The sequence below is a fragment of the Apteryx mantelli genome, chromosome 13 (genome assembly GCF_036417845.1).
Source record: "Apteryx mantelli isolate bAptMan1 chromosome 13, bAptMan1.hap1, whole genome shotgun sequence".
In the NCBI taxonomy this organism is placed as follows: Eukaryota; Metazoa; Chordata; class Aves; order Apterygiformes; family Apterygidae; genus Apteryx; species Apteryx mantelli.
Window position 1 is genome coordinate 21899079 of NC_089990.1, and position 14389 is coordinate 21913467.

General features: G+C 43.4%; 1 protein-coding gene across 1 annotated transcript in view; it reads right to left on the bottom strand.

The window, feature by feature from the left end:
• Positions 1-1238: 1238 nt before the first annotated feature.
• CAPN6 (calpain 6) overlaps positions 1239-14389 on the bottom strand; it is a 56056-nt gene continuing 42905 nt past the window's right edge. Inside the window, exons 10-14 of the mRNA XM_013955105.2 lie at positions 13994-14116; positions 11509-11711; positions 10738-10859; positions 2999-3135; positions 1239-1581 (exon numbers count right to left, since the gene is read on the bottom strand). Of these exons, the coding sequence (XP_013810559.2) occupies positions 1399-1581; positions 2999-3135; positions 10738-10859; positions 11509-11711; positions 13994-14116 (768 nt within the window). The 3' untranslated portion in view covers positions 1239-1398. The remainder of the gene's footprint in view (positions 1582-2998; positions 3136-10737; positions 10860-11508; positions 11712-13993; positions 14117-14389) is intronic.

A 14389-nucleotide genomic window follows, 5' to 3' on the forward strand; every position in this document is an offset into this window, starting at 1 on the left:
GCTTCACTCCCAAAATCAGAATTTGCAACTACAGAAAACACTATATCTGAGGGGGTCTAACACTGTGATATACTACCAGAATCACTACAGCTTGACAACACAGAAACACCTGCTATGAGGAAACCCTACCACTGGGCTATGTGCAGAAGTCAGAAGGAAGTTTGTACCTGAACCCTGCCTTGAAGGAAATCTGAAACAACGCCTGCCCTGCATCACACCCAAGTCAAACTTTAGCAAACACTTCTGCTCTGTCAGCTATAAACTGATGCAAAACTTGGAGACAGAAAACCTACTGTAAGCCAAGGCACAGCATCTTTGTTTTACAAACCCATCCCTGTCATGAGGTGGTTGAGTCCTTTTTCAGTCTGGTGCTATCCACCACATCTAATGAGGCAAAGGGAGTGTTATTCCATCCAAACATTGAGTGGATTAAAGAAAGCTTCTGTGGCAAGGGGGCTCCCATCACTGAGTTTGTTCTCTGGGTAAAGCCACAGCTGAACTGTGAGGTGCCTTCCTCCTGGCCAGAGATACCAACCCGTGAGTCACCAGCTTGGGGTGGGGAATAAAATAATCTGAAAGTCAATCTGAGAGCACTTACGTGGGCAAAGCTCTCACTGGCTGTCTTGCTCAAACAGAGACTGCAAGAATCAGCCCCCTATTTTAATGTTGCCATGGCAGACCTGGTCTTACGATTATGTTTTACTGAACTACTTGGCTACGGACATTTTAGCTGAGGCACAGAAACATCTGATCTGTAGCAGTAACAGTGAAATTCATCAAAATGGTTATAGCAATATACGTAAGAAAAATTCCTGTCAAAGCTCAAAGAAATCCCCCTCACAGATGCAGTCCAGCAGCGGACAAGGACTGAGCCATACAAGTCCACCGTGTGCCCTCCACTCCACCAACCTGCTGGTATGTCACCCTGGAGATGCATCCATCCTACCTGCCTCCATTTCCGCTGCTGAGAAACGATAACTGTGTGCGGGGAACTTGCAAAAAGTCACGTGCGCTTCCAGCTTCTGTGCTGAGAGCTATGCAAGATGGTCGTGTTTTAACGAGCTTGGCTGCTGATGTTTAGTTTGGCCCATCTTCTACTGTGTTTGCTGCATCAGATGTGTGTGTGTGTATATATATATATATATGTATGTATGTATGTATGTATGTATGCATCTAGCTAGCTAGCTCTCCGTGTGTTTGTGTGTGTGTGTATTTGTCCCCCCCTCCACCCCCGCAAACCTCTCCTCCCATTATCCATGATAACATGGAGAGTTAGTTTTTTTCAAAGTGGTTATGGTTATATGCAACCTTTGCTCCCGAGGCATTCTCACAGAAAGCACAGACAAGCCCCCCTGCTGCGAGGTGACAGCTCTGTCTGGCTCTGCAGGGCTTTGGTATTCATAGCTCCACGAGGTCATCACTGGAAAAAACCTTGACGGTGATGCGACCTGGCACCTCGGCTGCTTCTTGGCTGCCTCTCCCTCGGAGCTGCAGAGTCTGCTGTTCTCTGGGGTCACCGGGTGAAGCTGCCAGCAGCGCCTGTCCGAGGAACTGGTCACACAAGACGTTGCTGTTCCAGACCTGGAGACAAGGGAGCAGAAATAACTGCAGCTGAAGCAGCACTTCTCTTTCACACTCCACTTGAAAGGGCCGTGGCAGAGGAGGGTCACTCCCATTAACCCTTGGCAATGGCAGTGAGGAGGCGGCACACATCTAAATGTGGCTAATTGTCTAGAGCCCATGAGGGGCATTCTAGATTTGCATGCTCATTTGCATACACTATGCAAATAATAAGCTAAATGCAGCTTTTTGCTTTCTAGGTCACAGTCTGCCTAGAAGAGGAATAAAAATTACCTGTATGAGCTCATCAGCAGTAAAAACCTACATGCAATCAGCCTGTCTGTGCCACTCTGCCTGCTTCACACAGGATAGGCTCTCACCTTTGCAGCGCCTTCAGCGCTTTTCCTGTGGCTGTGTTAGAGCCAGGCCCCCTCTGCCACAGCCAGGGACAGCAGGGACTTTGGAGTCCTTGGATATGTCCTTCCTCACTGCTCAGGGATGGGGGAATACAGTAGTGTCAACTGAAACAGTGTTAGGAGTTTTTTGCTGCTAGCGTCACATGTCAGTCTTTGATTGTTTGATCTGTGAAGCTCGTTAGCATCTAACCTTCAATTATCCTGGAAAAGTGAAAGTGTTTGAGCTGCACACCTCAGTGAGATGCAGTGAGGTCCCACCTGTAAATCCAATCTTTACCATGGATTAGGCAGTAGGGTAAATCCTGCAAATGCCAAGGAGACAGACTGCCCTCCAACAGCTCTTGTATCAGCTCCCTTTAATCCCTAACTGCAAACTGTAGTTTGGAGGATAATGCTGCTATCATCTTCCTTCCGTTTATAATATTTGTAAGCTATACTATTAATTCAGAGGAGTATTATGGCACAGAAATTCCTGGTATTGCATTAGGCAGTGAACAATCAGAAATGAAACTATTCTTACAACACAGTGCTATAAAACTACTTCAATTTCTGGCACTTATGAGCCACAGTGAACTGATTCAGAGGTCCACTGTAATATCTTCCTACACTGAAGAAGACAACATAGTTCTTGGTCAAAAACTTCTCAGTAGTAGCCTTAACTTTGGTTTCATTTCAAAGACCGACTCAGGGCAACACTTAGTTTTTCTTTGTCCCTGTTTTCTCAGGTAGCAAATGAGGCAAAAGGTAATTCTGGAAATTCCTTCAAAGCCTAGAAATGGAATATACTTTCTGATCCCTAAGTGTCATCACTTGCTATTCTGTGGAAAAGACCTGGACTAGAGAATCAGTATGGCAGCTGAATGGCTTCAGCCATAGCCTGGTAAGGGGAACTAATTCTCACACTTTTATCCTACGTATCAGTCTTGCGAAGGAGGAGTTACTACATGTCAGCCATTCAGACCAGGGATGTGTTGTGCTCCCTTGCCTGTCTTTGACAGCCTGCCCAGCACAGCCCATCTCACCTGGACAACGATGGGACTGTCGATGTTTTTTCTGTAGAAAATCACTTGTGTGTCGAAGACAGCACTGGTAGTATCTTGCTGAATGGCGGAGCGCACTTGTTGGTTCTCACACTTGATAAGCACATAGGGATCTGCTCCTAAAACACAGTCAGAGGCACAGCCGTTAGGAGACAGTGGGTACAATCCCCTTGTGTTCCCAGCAGGGCCACTGCTGAGGACCAGAACAGGGAACACAGGAATGGGGCACTGCATATCCACCACTGGCTCCCCACCTGCTGCAGAGGTGAAACATCTCGCTCTTGCTAGTGCCGGCTGGTTGCTCAATGGTGGAAGCCGAGCACTGTTTCCTGTGAAACCAGCTCGATTCCAGCCCTGCCCATGGATGTGGCACTCACTACGAGTGCATAATCCACACAGGATTATGACAGGACATGTTTGCACCTAGAAGGATCTCAAGGCACTTTGCAGGAAATACATGGCAATCCCTGCAGCAAACTTCACACCCACAGAGCACTTTGGTGCCAAGAAGATTACGGAAAAGATGCAGATCATGCCCTAATGCCATGAACACCCAGCACCTGAGCTAATGGCAATATCTAATACTGCTCAACAGGCCACCATGGGGCCTCCCTCCGTGCCTGGATGGGGGTCGCTATCTCTTCAGGTCCTCTTGCTGTACATCCTCCTGGCTTATGTAACAGAAAGGTTTTGAAGTGAAACTCTACGTTCCTGACACTGCTCTAGTCTCAAAAGCCAAAATGCATCTGTTTGTGTATGTTATCAGGTAGTTCTCGGCTCCTGGGTCAAAATGGAAGGTCAAAAGAATTCATCATCCCCAACTCCTACAGAAGACAGGTTGGAAAGGCACAGAACTGCTTTTAGATCACTGAACACACATCTCAGGGCCCAGCTTTAGACTTCCTAGTTGGAAAGTGCATTCTGATACGAGTATTAGTGTTAGGAGGGTAATTTTCAACAGGCAGAAGCATCTGAAAGCCAGAGAATAAAATATTGTCAAAATGTAAAACATTTTGTAGGAGCACATTGGTTTCAATAACATTTTCTGTGGGAAACTCTCAAAGCAAATCCTCACAAGTTTCTCATTTCATTCCCATGAACATGAGACAATTTCTTTGATTCTATCATTTTGATTCATGCCATTTTAAAGTTTATATTATCATAACACATTTGTATCCACTATAGGTCCTAGTTAATATTTTAGATTACACTTTAATCATATTCAAATTAAATGCTTTGTACCCACTGATTCAACATTCTAGAAATGTTTTGTTGTTTTCAGATTGAACATTTTCAGTTCGTGACAAATGTTGAAGGTTTCTTTCCATAGCAAAGTGGCAAGAGCCACTTTGGAAACACCTGCCCTCATCTTGGGATGGAATGAACCATTCCATTTTCTGAGTAGCTTTTAATTAAACACAGGCAGTATCATTTTTTATATTTCAACACAGCTATTTCTGTCCATTCCTATTGTTAATGGCAGCATCCCTAGTAAAGATAGTTCTCTCTACTTTTTATATAAGAATTTTAAATAAGTCCACTGAATCTGCCTAAGTGTTAAGTCAGACTCAAGCGATCATTTATCATATATGTTTTGTCATCATCTACTTGAAAATGCCACCACTGGAATGACAGCCATAAGACAGCATAATTTTAAGGCAGCTTCATTTTTTAACAATTCATACACGGTAAGATTTCCCTCAAACACCTCATTCAGCTACAGGAATGGATACCAACATTTCACACAAACAAATCCCGTAACAGCTACATCCGAAGCGGAAGGAGCCACTTCCATTTATGAGAAAGAAACAGATTTTTCCATCTGCTGCACTGTGATTAGACCTGGCCAGACACCCAATAAGCCTGTTACCCTGACAACGTATCACACTTCCTATAGCAGGTAGCAGGTAGCAGTGTATTGACTTTCTGGTAGACGATTACTTTCCGTGTCACTGAATGTGTGGATTTAGCTCTGGGGCACGAGGCTGCACCATGCTGTGTAACAAATGATGGAAGAGCTCCTCCCTTTGCAAACGGATTTGGAAAACGGATCTGAATAAAATGGGGTCTTGCATGTAATAGTGTCAACTGCTTTGGCCTTAGGCAAACAGCAAAGCAACATCCAATCGTTAACAGTAATCAAGAGATACAGGGCATAAGAAGGGTTGGGGAAAGGAGACACAGCTTTCAGTGTTAACAGACACATCTGCTGGACCAGGGAGCTGTTGATGAAGGAGACTTGCCAAGTCAAAGAAAAGGAGGGCTAGCACTGGAAAGAAACAGATTCAAATTCTCAGAAAGAGGGAGAAAAAAAACCAGGAAGATTCAGGAGGAAGACGAAAGGTACCCACAGAGCATGATTTCACGATGGAATTGCTGAAGGGTCAGTTATGTTAGGAGGACCGTCTTCCAGCTCCAGAAGCAAAGAAGGAAATGGGAGAGCTGCATATGTGGGATGAGATAAGAGACCCTCTCAGCTGCAGTCAGCCCAGTTCTTTGCAGCTCTGTGCCTGGTTTATTTACACCTGTACACAGACAACAGAGGAAGGGCTACTAACATGGAAAAGCAGCACCTTAGCCCTCACCATAAGCTGGGAATGAAAACACCGTGAGTTGCTGCTCTGGCAGTGGAAGAACAAGGTTCAGTTCTCAACCACACATGACTCAAGCTATGCCTTGAGCACCATACCCTGTATAAATAGGTGTTTCATCTCAGTCCTATGGCCATGCTGTTGCATTGGGGAGTTGCAGGACAGAACGCTGCCAAGAAAAAAGTTGAAATTAGTGAAGGCCATAAATACCAGAACAGTAATGATAGTTGTGCTAATGTTTCTAAGGCTTAAAGAAATCTATGCACAGTAGTCTAAGGCTCTTTTTTCTTTTTTTTTTTGTAGAATTGAACTAAGGATCTACTATTCACATCCTTCGTCACTGTACAAAACCCAAAAGACTTTCTAAAAAAGGTTCTTGAGAAAAGGTTCTTGGAGACATTCCTGAGGATCTTCTCCAGTTAGACTCACCCATTCCCACTGGTATATTGAGAGTTATGACAAATACGATCAGTGGAAAAAGAAATGGGCCAAACAGAGCAGAGACAGTGCTGAGACATATGGACTGCCCTGACAATTACAACAGTTTAGACTGTTCTGCCTTTTGCAGTTGAGTTCTAGCCCACATGATGCCTCTTAACTTCTCCTGCAATTCAAATAATAATAAAAGGGAATAGTCAAAGTGGCATCAGCAAATCCTCCCCCACCATTTTCTCCCCACTTCCCTTCTCATGCTCTGACTGGCTATTTACAAGCTGCTTTTTGCCCTCTCCTTTCCTTCTATTTCTCAGACTTCTCCCAGGGCAACTGTCATTAAAGGTACAATATATTCTGCTTACCAGCTATGTCATGTACCAGGAGTCACAATATCTAGTTTGGAGAAGGGGCCATGAAAGGCAATTGAACAAGTGAATTCAACATAAAGTTTCAGTGGAAAGATCTTAAAAACACAAAAATTGTTTAATCTGAAAGATAAGCTGTTAGGAAAAGAGTGTGACAGCCAGTAGTGAGAGCAATTTTTAGAACAGACTTTGGAGATAGAGAGAGAAAAACTCCAAGAGTACAGCACTTCTGTGTCCTTGCAAACCTTCCACCATGCTTGGCTCACAGATAGCCGGATCAACCTCAGAACAAGCTAACTCAGAGAGAGGTACTTCCAAGAGAAGCAGCCAATATACAGATAAAATTGAGTGTGGGCAGCTAGACTCATCCATTAACCTTGTCACCAGCAAACCATCCATTCTTTTTTCCAGACAGGACAATGGATCAAAGACATTAGCAAGGTGGATCTTTCAAATAAACATTTAAAATAGAGATTAAACTACCTTCTTCTGGCTGCAGCAGGGTCCTGATGACAACCAGCCCACGAGCCAGACCAGGTGCAATTGCTATGCAATCTTCATTTTCTCCCCCTTCCTCCCCCCACACTTTTTTTCTTTTTTTTTTTTTTAAGTAGTTGCTCTGAAATTAGGGCTAAGTGCAACTTTCAGATAGCAGTGATGGGCTTATGTGATGAACAGTGCTGTCAATTCTAAACTCCCTCCACTGAAGCTTAAGGAATATCAAAAACGGTATCTCTGTTCAGGCTCCTCTTTGCAGGATAACCTTCCCTTCCACAACTGTACACCCCAATGTCAGAGTTCAGAGATACTATAGCTGATGTTTTCAAGACAGACTTTGTCACAGAGATGTAGCGAGGTGTTTCAGTTCTCAGAAGCCTCAGAAACAATCATATTTTCCTTCTTTATCATCAGCTTCACACTATGCTAAGGTATGATATTGATGCTTTATACAAAACCAGGCAGGTAGCTAGCCGATGGGAAATACAGCTTATGCATGACAGAGACTGAGCATAAGAAAAGTAGCAGCTTGGCTCAAGAGCTGAGACGCTGCCGATCAGTAAGTGAAGGAGAAATGAGCTCTCAGAGTCAGAAAACTCTTATGAAATGCAATGGGGATAACCAGATTCAGCAGCTCACATGGAAGACAAGCTCCCATCAAACTTCATACCAGAAGATGAGCAACCTCTGGGTGAGGCCCTCTTAGCAGCACACGAACACAGCTACTTAATCTACCTATTTTCTACTTGAATAAACATATTGACTCTGCCTAACCTAAGAGGAAACCTCTACTTGTCACTCCAGATGGGTATTGCTGGGTAGCCTCTTCCCTCATCTCACAGTATTGATCAGACAGGAGACTGCTGATGACTTTTAAGTTTAGTTCACACCAATAAATGCTGGGTAAGCAGCAGGTAAGGCTGGTATTTTGGTAACTGCCCATGGAACTTTGAGGTCTAAATTCACTTCTTCAGAGAAAGCTGGTTTGAGATCCCCACAGAAATCAGTCTTTTCCAAATGCCTGGCCCCTATTTCTCCTTGAGATAAATGTGGGAGAAGGTCTTGATGTGGATCCAGAGAAGCCAGAGAAGAGAGAGCAACAAGGAGCTGCATTCTTTTACAGCAGTATTAGGGAACGATCTCAGAATATGGGATATTTAATGTCCCAAGTGCCCCTTGATTTCTGGTGTACATTAATGACCCAATCATACGGTATGCTTCAGGAAATTTTTTATAGCAGGCCTTTTAATCTACCCAAAAAACAAAAGGTGAGAAAGAAGTGCCATATCCAGCTTTTTACGTTAGCAAAAATGGACTGCAGCATCAATCAGGAGCTTAGCCAAACATCCCACTGAGGTGCCCTCAGAAGGCAGAGTGCCACTTCATGGGCTTTATCCTTGTCACTGCACAGCTTGACTTGATTCTGTAGCACAAATGTCAGCAGTGCACATCTGGCTTCATAATTTTTATTTATTTATTTATTTATTTATGCAGTCTCCCTACTTGATGCGTCTCAAGCTGCTACGAGATGAAGCATTCTGTAAGACAATCTACGACTGTGCCCTGTGAGTTGGAGATACACCTAGGAAAAGGAAAAGAAATGCTAATTAAAAAAAAAAAATCTAACAGGGATTTCACAGCAGAATTCAAGATAATAGTGAAGCCACTGGAGTGAGGTAAGTCAGCTTTCCTTCATTGCTCTCCGAATAGATGAGATTTGGGACTACAGGCTAAAAGAGACTAAAGCTTTTTACTAAAAGCTTTAGGTTGACCCAAAAGGAAAATATTTTAACTTTTTTGGTGAAGTTTTCTTCAAAGTCAAGCAACCAGATTCATTTAGGTTTTGTGTTCAAATCCCTTTATATTTTTGAGAAATTTAAAAATGACACATTGTTTCACAAAGAAAAATGGAAGCACTTCGGAAAAAAATTGACATTGACAATTAGACTGACTTTTTTAAATATTTCTTCAGCCACTAGATGAATCCAATGCAAATTCAAAACCAGTATCACTTCATCATTTTACTCAAATCTGCATTTTTCAGCATATAAAATTTCAAGCAGAAATTTTGCTTAGCTTTAAACAGAAAATCTGTGTGTCCATTTCCTATAGACAGTTCTTCCCACAAAAGGGTACCTTTTCATTTTTTTTTCAGGATAATCATCAGCCCAATACCAGGTGCTCAGAATGGAGGAATTTGCTATTCAACCTGAATACGTCACATTAGCACAGGTGTCCCAAAGGTATTTTGGGCTATGTTACAGGAGAAATCTCTGTTGCTCATCGGTTTTAAGTCCCATTTGTATATTCCTGATGGTCTGCGTCACAACACATCAAATCCCCCAACACTTTCCAAGTTGGAGCCTGCTCTCTGGCAGCAGCAGGCAACTGTTTTGAAGGATATTGTCATGACTGCAGTTGTGCTAAGGACTGTGAAATGCTAAGGGTGGAGAATTGTTTTTTATTGTTTTGCTGCAGGGAATGTTAGAGGACAATGTTTAAGGAATTTTAAAAGGGAATAAAAAACTTAAAAATGAAAATATTCTTCACAGGGTAAGAACAAGAACATACTGCCTCTTTTCAAATCACTGCTCTGCTATTCTTGTCATGAATTGCCCCTTCAGACTCACCCATCCATCCTGCCCTTCTGAGAACATGGAGCCAAACTACTTGTTTGATTGAGGTGTATGCGGTCACTGTTGTTAAAGAAAAGTGCCAAGAAAAATGAACTGAAACAATTTCCTACATCTCTTCCCTCCAACATTCCTGTCCCCTGAAGAGACAACTGGAGTTAACAGAAAGTGCCCTGCTCAGTGAAAAGTACTTTCAGTCAGCTTTCTGTGGGTTCCAGGAATAACTATGAAAAGGGGACTGGAACAAAATTGTAACCAGCTGGTGCATATTTTGCAGCTGTTTCTTGAGACTGAAGATGAACTGTATTATAAGTCTAAGTCTAATGACTTCTCTACCGCCAGGAGTTAATGCAGCTGAGTTCTGCATCTTAAGCTAAAGAGCGTCGAAGAGCTATCTGGAGCAAACGCAGCAGATGTTTCAGCAGTCTCTTTAGTTTCCTGCTTCAAGTTCACCAAGGTGTCTCTGCTCCTTTGCTTTCTCCCTACCAACCACTTGGTGCGGGATGTGACCACCTACTTCTATTCCACTGGCCATGGGAAGTGAAGGATGACAGATGGAGAGCAGGCGTAGAAAAGGAGGAAGCAAATGACAACAGCTGGACAAGTTTCTTAATTAACTGTCAACATCAGGAACTAAAGGACATTTTAGTGTTCTTACTTCAGGACACTTCCTTTGACATGTAGACACATAGCCCTGTGCAAGTCATTTAACCTCTCCCTGTCTCAGTCTACCCAGCTGAAAATAGTTGCTTGAGTACAGCAATTTCCTCCCTGAAGTGCTATTAAGCCTGTGGTAATGAAGAGCAAAGTGCTCTGAAGGCCCTGAATGACATTGCTGAGGTAAGGGTAATATACTGCATGAGTCTGTGCTATTCAACTGTCTCCCTGGACATTTTCCATTTAGAAAACAGATAACCCTGAGAGGTGAATTTCTTACTAATCTCCACAAAAAGCTTTTCAGGAGGGTCTGGCTGCTACTGCCCATCTGAACCAGCATAGATGACGCATGACTCTTGCTGTTTTGCATCATCATATTCATCTCATCTCTCCTTTTGAGTAGATTGTACAAAGTGCTGCAAAAGACTCCCACAAACCTTCAATTCGTTTGGGTAATTTCTGATTGCTTGCATATTAACTCAGCTCAGCTTTAGAGCACTAAAAAAGCCCTTCCCATCCTTCCATGTTTGCTTTACACTTACCGCCTGATCTGTCTTGCTTCTGTAAGTCCTCTGCAGAGTGAATTTTGATTTGGGTGACTCTACGCGGATAGCCGCAAAGAAGACTCCAACATGTCATTTCGGGCTTATCTGCCTTCAGCTCTCTGAAAAATCAAGGCAAAGAATTGAAGTGATGAAAGCCAAGCAAACAATCAATCAACAGTGGTGGAAGCTGGGCCTTTACAGAACATCAGATATACACTCTCTCCCCACCTGTCATCTTAGAAGTCTGTGGTACAGGAATGACATACTTAAGGAAATAAAAGCAAACCAAACCTGTGTCATCCCTTGCATGACAGTGACACAGAAAACTTTAAACTATGGAAAATAGTATCAAAGCAAGACAAAAACTCAGTGGGCCCAATTTCACTGTGCATTAGTTTTACGCTCACAGATATTCACTGGTTTCAAGGGAGATAGTCAGAAAAGTAAACAGTATCAACTGTACCTGCAAGCACCAGTGCTCAGGGAATTCAGATCTAGAACTGGAGGCAACTACAAAAGCCTAACTAAAGGGTCAAATGACCCAAACTCAGTTGCCTGCTCCTATGTCCCTAAATAAATGTGTCCTAAGAGTGCACAAATCTCAGTGAGCTATCTGGAGATTCTTGGAGGTGACCATGACTATCTCAAGGCCTAACTCTGGAGCGAGGTGTACCAGCGAGCCAAGGACATTTGACAGCGACCCCTTCCAAGGAGATGCAGCCAATATGGGCAAGGGAAGATCCCACACAGCTGTGATGTTCCAAGTACCTGAGTTTTGATGGCACATCTGTGAAGAGTCTCAGGACAAACTTTGTAACGATGCCAGGATGGTATGTAGTTGGGATAAGGACATAGCGGCCTTGCTTAAGGACCCTCTTCAAGAACACGGTGCGTGTATTGATGTACATAGACGTGGCCACTCTCTCCTGCACAGTCAGCTTGTGTAGCCGGTAGCTTCTGTTATCCTCCACCTACAGCCACAGACCAGTAGAGGAATTAATGCAATGAGGGATATCGGAGGTGAGGCTTAGCAGGCAAAACTTTCCCTGCAGATCTCACAGCCTTTTATGAACAGAAGAGACAATGTTCTGTAAAGGCAAATGGTTTGGCACAGTTCACCTGCTGAAGATGAGGCAGAGACATGGTCTTGATGGTCAACCCAGCGCTCAAAGCACTAGCCCGCACTGCCTCCCAAACAGTGCTGTTCTGCACTTCACTGCATTGGTATACACACGTACACTGCTAAGGGGGCAGGAGGGTGACCTGGCAAAAACATGCAGCCACTAACAGAGCTATAATACTGCAACAGCAGTTAGGAACATAAAAGTCCTTCAGACATGCATGCACACTCCAAGGACTCCATCTGCTAAGCTACACTGACATCTTAGATGAGGCAGAAATTCATCTTCCTCCCTTCTCCAGCACCCAGTACTCAGCATGTGAGAGTGTCTAACAGCAGGCTCTCAATCCAGAGCATCCAGATGCCCACAGCTGTATTTTCATTGTCCTCTCCTGAATACAAAAACCACAGAATAACTATTTATGTTTTGTTCTAAGCCTTGAAGCTGTGCTCAACTATTAACATCCTTTTCTGGGAGCTGATGTTTGCAACAGCACAGTGAAAATACAAACTGTTTTCTTCAGTAACTCCTGGGGCAAACACAGCCCTACATTCTTTTCTGGTAGCTCTTGTTTGTCTTCAGATAATTTAGGCCATGGTCTTCCAAAGGCCCTTAGTCATGTTAACACATTTGGCAGGCTACAACACTTCTGAAATAGAAAATATTACACAGAAATAAAAGACAGAGCACTGACACTTTTCTGAAGGTGTGACTTTCTTTTCGAAGCCTTTCTAAGACTGTTTGGTGCCCAGCCTCTACTAGCTGAAGGCATATTGCTAAGGCAGGGCTACAAAGATGATTAGGGGACTGGAGCATCTCTCTTATGAGGAAAGGCTGAGAGAGCTGGGCCTGTTTAGCTTGGAGAAGAGAAGGCTGAGAGGAGATCTTATTAACGTGTACAAGTATCTGAAGGGAGGGTGTCGAGAGGATGGAGCCAGACTCTTTTCAGTGGTGCCCAGCGACAGGACGCGAGGCAATGGGCACAAACTGAAACACAGACACTTCCATCTGAACATGAGGAAAAACTTTTTCACTGTGAGGGTGACAGAGCACTGGAACAGGTTGCCCAGAGAGGTGGTGGAGTCTCCTTCTCTGGAGATATTCAAAACGCGCCTGGATGCAATCCTGTGCAACGTGCTCTAGGTGACCCTGCTTGAGCAGGGGGGTTGGACTAGATGATCTCCAGAGGTCCCTTCCAACCTCAGCGATTCTGTGGTTCTGTGATTTCTACTAATTAGATATACTGACTAGCCATGAACAAGGTATAGACAAATTATGCCACTTTCCATAATGACACTTTTCAATATATCTGGTTAACAGGTGATTGTCTAATGTGTAGGTGTGATGCAAGTGTCATTAGCTCTATATGGCACTATTATTTACTGTTCTTTGGGGCAGAGCCATAGTCTCAGTGTAGCCCCACCAGCTGTAGCAACAGATGATAAAATAATCCTGATCCCCAGTGAAAAAGCCGATTCACAGCTGTTTCTCTTGCTCTCCCCTTCTTCTTCTCTTGGTTCCTGTGGTTTCATTTTAATCAATTTAGTCAATTTGTCCTGGGACTGCAATTAAATTATTGTTTGGGATCTCTCTGCTTCCTTTTCACATTTGTTCATTTCCTTTTCACTATTCCAGCTTTTGAAAACACTCCCGACTCTTCTGGCTTTTCTAAGTGGCAAAAGAAAAACCGCAAACTTTTCAGACTCATTTGGCTGTATTTGCTGATGAAATGGAGGCAGGAACAGAGAAAATCCAGTGAGAAGGGGAAAGAGCAAATGAAAAAACAAATAAAACCTCCAAATTACAAGCATTAATGTTTTTTGTGGGAAAAAAAAATCTCTCTTCCAAGCTTGGGGAAGGAAAACTACTTAAAATTCTTTTACAATAAGGAAAAATGACTTATGCTGCTTTAGTTCAACTGGAGTTTGAATGGAACTAAATTGAATTTAGTACAAATAGACTGTCTAACGACAGCTCTGGTGGCTGAATGCAGTATGCACGTGAAGCACATGTTAAGTGGAGAGCCAGACCCCACCGTGAGAATCGTGCCCCTCTCTGCCAGAGATGTTGCGGCCAGGATGCAGCAGAGCTGCTGGGCAAGCTCCGAACCAGGAGCGCAGGCGGCTGCCTACCTTGAGTATTTCGAAGCCAATGGGGATGCTCTCTCCTTTCCCCTCTTTCTTGTACCTGCGCCGATCCTCCTGTTGTAACGAGACCAACACTTTGTCCTCGGTCTTCTTAACATCAAAGATGTACTAGCACAAGAGAGAAGAGGATGAGCTGTTAAAAATGCCTTAGGATATGAATATAAAACCATCACCAAAGAAATACATACATCTGAGGGAGGTACCTGAAAAGCCATTTGTGGGTGGGGGGAGAGTTCTGCATGTGAGAGACATTCTCAGAAATTCAAAGATGAAAATTAATGCTAATAATAAAAGTCTTTAAACTAAAAGTGTCAGAGATACTGAAACAGGTAATTCACCTAGAGGACAGCAGGAGACAGTATTACAAAATAACTGTTGAGG